General features: G+C 39.7%; 1 protein-coding gene across 1 annotated transcript; it reads left to right on the plus strand.

The window, feature by feature from the left end:
* The first annotated feature begins 579 nt into the window (after positions 1 to 579).
* RANBP6 (RAN binding protein 6) lies at positions 580 to 3,897 on the plus strand. Its single transcript, XM_007946321.2, has one exon. It carries the CDS (start codon positions 580 to 582, stop codon positions 3,895 to 3,897), a length of 3,318 nt encoding a protein of 1,105 aa, XP_007944512.1.
* The last annotated feature ends 1,184 nt before the right edge of the window (positions 3,898 to 5,081 follow it).

A 5,081-nucleotide genomic window follows, 5' to 3' on the forward strand; every position in this document is an offset into this window, starting at 1 on the left:
TGGAGGAAAATAAGGCAATCTAGTTCCCTAAAGAGTTAGAGCCTTGGAAACTTAATGGGCTCGCTATGAGTTAGAAACCACTCGATGGCAGTAGATATTCCTAGAAAACCACTCATATACCTCTATCTCTATAGAGTTGCCTATTCAGGACCTTTCCTATACATGGATTTATATAATATATTGTCTTTTGTCACCAGCTTCTTGCACTTAACCATATCTACAAGGTGTACTTAGTATTTTAAATTACCAAGGAAACAAGTGCACATATTAGAACTAAGGAAAAGAAAAGGGTAAAATCAGTCAAAATTTCACTCGAATACAATCCATATTATATATATATATATATATATTTTTCTTCTTATGCAAGTACATTATTTGCAGCTAAGCGGAAAACAAATGGAGGTTACCCCACAACCACTTGCCCACTTCCAGTCTCCCACTCTACGTCCCAGCCTGAGAGCCCCGGCAAGCGGAAGGAGAAGCGCTTCCGCCCATCTACGCTGGCGCGCTGTCTACGTCAGTGGTCGGAGCAGCAGTCCCTTCCTTCTGCCCCTGTCGCGCTGGTTTTGACAGAACGCGATGGCGGCGACTGGGGCTGCAGCGGTAACGGCTGCCGTGTCGGAAAAGCAAGAGTTTTATCAGCTTCTGAAGAACCTGATCAATCCAAGCTGTATGGTGCGGAGGCAGGCCGAGGAGATCTATGAAAATATCCCAGGTCTGTGTAAGACTACGTTCCTTATAGATGCCGTCAGAAATAGAAGAGCGGGTTATGAGGTGAGACAAATGGCTGCCGCACTGTTAAGACGGCTTTTGTCCTCTGGGTTTGAGGAAGTCTATCCAAATCTACCTCCTGATGTTCAGAGGGACGTCAAGATTGAACTGATATTGGCTGTTAAGTTAGAAACACATGCTAGCATGAGGAAAAAACTTTGCGATATTTTTGCGGTGCTGGCCAGGAATTTGATAGATGAGGACGGCACTAACCACTGGCCCGAGGGTCTGAAATTCCTAATTGATTCCATCTACTCTAAAAATGTGGTTCTATGGGAAGTTGCACTTCACGTTTTCTGGCACTTTCCTGGGATTTTTGGGAACCAAGAGCGGCATGATTTGGATATCATCAAACGGTTGTTGGACCAGTGTATTCAAGACCAAGAGCATCCAGCCATCAGGACATTATCTGCTAGAGCTGCAGCTGCATTTGTACTTGCTAATGAGAATAATGTCACTCTCTTCAAAGACTTTGCAGACTTGCTTCCTGGAATCTTACAGGCTGTGAATGACTCATGCTACCAGGATGATGATTCCGTCCTGGAATCTCTTGTTGAGATTGCAGATACTGTTCCTAAATACTTGGGTCCTTATTTAGAAGACACTCTGCAGCTGAGCCTAAAGTTATGTGGCGACTCTAGGCTTAGTAATCTGCAGCGTCAGCTGGCTCTCGAAGTAATAGTGACCTTGTCTGAAACGGCAACCCCAATGTTGAAAAAACATACAAATATTATTGCCCAGGCTGTTCCTCATATATTAGCAATGATGGTTGATCTACAAGATGATGAGGACTGGGTAAATGCTGATGAAATGGAAGAAGATGATTTTGATAGCAATGCAGTTGCTGCTGAGAGTGCACTAGACAGACTTGCTTGTGGGCTCGGTGGAAAAGTTGTTTTACCAATGACCAAGGAGCATATCATGCAGATGCTTCAGAGCCCTGACTGGAAATATCGGCATGCTGGATTAATGGCTTTATCTGCCATTGGAGAAGGATGCCACCAGCAAATGGAATCAACTCTAGATGAAATGGTTAACTCTGTTTTGCATTTTCTTCAGGATCCTCATCCAAGAGTGAGGGCTGCAGCCTGTACTACACTTGGACAGATGGCTACGGATTTTGCACCTAATTTCCAAAAGAAATTCCATGAAACAGTGATTGCAGCTTTGTTGCGTACCATGGAAAATCAAGGTAATCAGCGTGTGCAATCACATGCAGCTTCTGCTCTTATTATTTTTATTGAAGACTGCCCTAAATCATTGTTAGCTCTATATTTAGATAGCATGGTGAAAAATTTACATTCCATCTTGGTGATTAAACTGCAAGAGTTGATTCGGAATGGAACAAAGTTGGCTTTGGAACAGCTTGTGACAACCATTGCTTCAGTGGCAGATACAATAGAAGAAGAATTTGTTCCATACTATGATATATTTATGCCTTCTCTAAAGCACATTGTTGAGCTTGCTGTTCAAAAGGAACTCAAGCTTCTGAGAGGAAAGACTATTGAATGTATCAGCCATGTTGGTCTTGCTGTTGGGAAGGAAAAATTTATGCAAGATGCTTCCAATGTGATGCAGCTATTGTTGAAGACACAATCAGACTTAAATAATATGGAAGATGATGACCCTCAGATCTCTTACATGGTTTTAGCATGGGCTAGAATGTGTAAAATTCTTGGAAAAGATTTTCAGCAGTACCTTCCATTGGTAATTGAGCCTCTTATTAAGACTGCTTCAGCTAAACCTGATGTCGCTCTCTTAGACACACAGGATGTGGAGAATATGAGTGATGATGATGGCTGGCAGTTTGTAAATCTTGGAGATCAGCAAAGTTTTGGAATTAAAACTTCAGGACTTGAAGCAAAAGCAACTGCTTGCCAGATGTTGGTTTACTATGCTAAGGAGTTAAGGGAAGGATTTGTAGAATATACAGAACATGTTGTGAAGCTGATGGTTCCCTTACTGAAATTTTATTTCCATGACAATGTTCGAGTGGCAGCAGCAGAGTCCATGCCTTTTCTGCTAGAATGTGCAAAAATTAATGGGCCAGAGTATCTTGCACAGATATGGCAATTCATATGTGATCCTTTAATCAAAGCTATTGGGACGGAACCTGATGCTGATGTACTCTCAGAAATAATGAATTCTTTTGCGAAGTCTGTTGAAGTAATGGGAGATGGATGCCTCAATGATGAGCACTTGGAAGAACTGGGAGGAATTTTGAAAGCAAAGCTTGAAGGACACTTCAAAAACCAAGAACTGCGACAGGTTAAAAGGCAGGAAGAAAATTATGACCAGCAGATTGAAATGTCTCTGCAAGATGAGGATGAATGTGATGTTTATATTCTAACCAAAGTATCAGATATTTTGCACTCATTATTTAGTACCTATAAGGAAAAGATTTTACCGTGGTTTGAACAGCTCCTTCCATTAATTGTAAATCTAATTTGTTCAAGTAGGCCATGGCCAGACAGACAATGGGGACTGTGCATATTTGATGATATCATAGAGCACTGCAGTCCGACCTCATTTAAATATGTTGAATATTTTCGGTGGCCAATGCTACTAAATATGCGTGATAACAACCCTGAAGTCAGGCAAGCTGCTGCTTATGGCCTGGGAGTTATGGCACAGTTTGGTGGAGATGATTATCGTTCTTTATGTTCAGAAGCTGTTCCACTGCTGGTAAAAGTTATTAAGTGTGCGAATTCTAAAACCAAAAAGAATGTTATTGCTACAGAGAACTGTATCTCAGCAATAGGGAAGATTTTGAGGTTTAAGCCTAACTGTGTAAATGTGGATGAGGTTCTTCCACATTGGTTATCATGGCTTCCACTGCATGAGGATAAAGAGGAAGCTCTTCAAACTTTGAGTTTTCTTTGTGACTTAATTGAAAATAACCATCCAATTGTACTTGGTCCAAATAACTCCAATCTTCCCAAAATAATCAGTATAATTGCTGAAGGAAAAATTAATGAGACTATCAACTGTGAAGATCCGTGTGGCAAACGCCTAGCTAATGTTGTACGCCAGGTACAGACTGATGAAGAATTATGGTTGGAATGTATATCCCAACTTGATGAGGAACAGCAGGCAGCCTTACGGGAGTTGCTAAACTTTGCGTGAAGCACTTTAATATCACTTGAGTATCATTTGCCATAAAAGTAATTCCACACGTTAGGGGTGGATTCCATTATAATTGAGAGAACTATTCTCTCCCTGCTCAAGCAGTTTATATTTCTTCCCCACATTTCTCCAGGATTAGTCAGTGTTACAACCTTCTGTTCATCTTGCATGTTTCATCTCTTAGAAACATAGAGCCTAGGTGATAATCTCTGCTTCTGTTGTCTTTGAATGTTTGTCACCTTTCCTAAAATTGATATGAAGTATATAAGTTTTTGCTGTTTGTCTGAACTATTGATGCTGAGCAAGGAATATAGTTGGTGTCAAGATGTCATGTTGAATATAACAAGATGCTAAGAACTAATTTGTGATAGAACTTTCGGGACAAACGTCCTTGGAATTGTAGGTGGAGGATATAGTGGCAGGCTTAGTCCTTGATAATACTCCTGGTTGTCATGGTAATGAAAGGATGCTGAAATTGGAAGACATTTTTGAGATGTTGCTGTGGGTGTGGTGAATTCATAATGTACTCCTGGCACTGGGTGGGACATATTCATTCTAATCTCAAAGTATCTAGCTGAGAGTTTAAAGAACTTTTAAAATCTTAGCTAGACTGTTCTCTACTTTTTAAGTTATCCTGGATTCCAAGACCACAGTTACTGAAAAGGGAATCCTAGTACATCTAACAATGGTAGCATGTAACATATTGAAACAGTGTTTGACAGATAGTAAGTACTTAGTATTTGTGGAAAGAGTCAATTAGTGTTATGTGTTTTAGCAGAGTATCATTTTGTTTATGTCATTTTCCACCCTGCAAAACAGCTCAAGAAGAGAAGCCCTGGTTTAGAATGGGGCTTAAATAGATTACTATTTTGAAGAAGTTCCTAATAGATTCTGTAGTAGCACTGAATAGTATTCTATTGTGAAATCAAAAAGGAAAGAAAGTTAATTTAATTTTAAACATGAAAAAGAAAACGGTTTTAGACCAGATATTTAGCAGTAGCTATGCATTATAAGAAAATCTTTCCTAGATTTCTATAAATCTAGGGTTAATTATATTAATTTGAATGTTGGTCTTTAATGTCCAGCTTTTGGTAAGATAGGAAAAAAGCTTTCTACTCAGCAAATCATTACTTCCTAAATTAAAAAAGAACTACATCTATCATGATTTCCTGGGGCTTTTGTGA

This window comes from Orycteropus afer, unplaced genomic scaffold (assembly GCF_000298275.1).
Source record: "Orycteropus afer afer isolate SDZICR_OR568_19922 unplaced genomic scaffold, OryAfe1.0 scaffold00156, whole genome shotgun sequence".
NCBI lineage: Eukaryota > Metazoa > Chordata > Mammalia > Tubulidentata > Orycteropodidae > Orycteropus > Orycteropus afer.

Excerpts from the sequence above, each read along its gene's own strand:
- RANBP6 (XM_007946321.2), top strand. The coding sequence starts at position 580 with ATGGCGGCGACTGGGGCTGCAGCGGTAACGGCTGCCGTGTCGGAAAAG.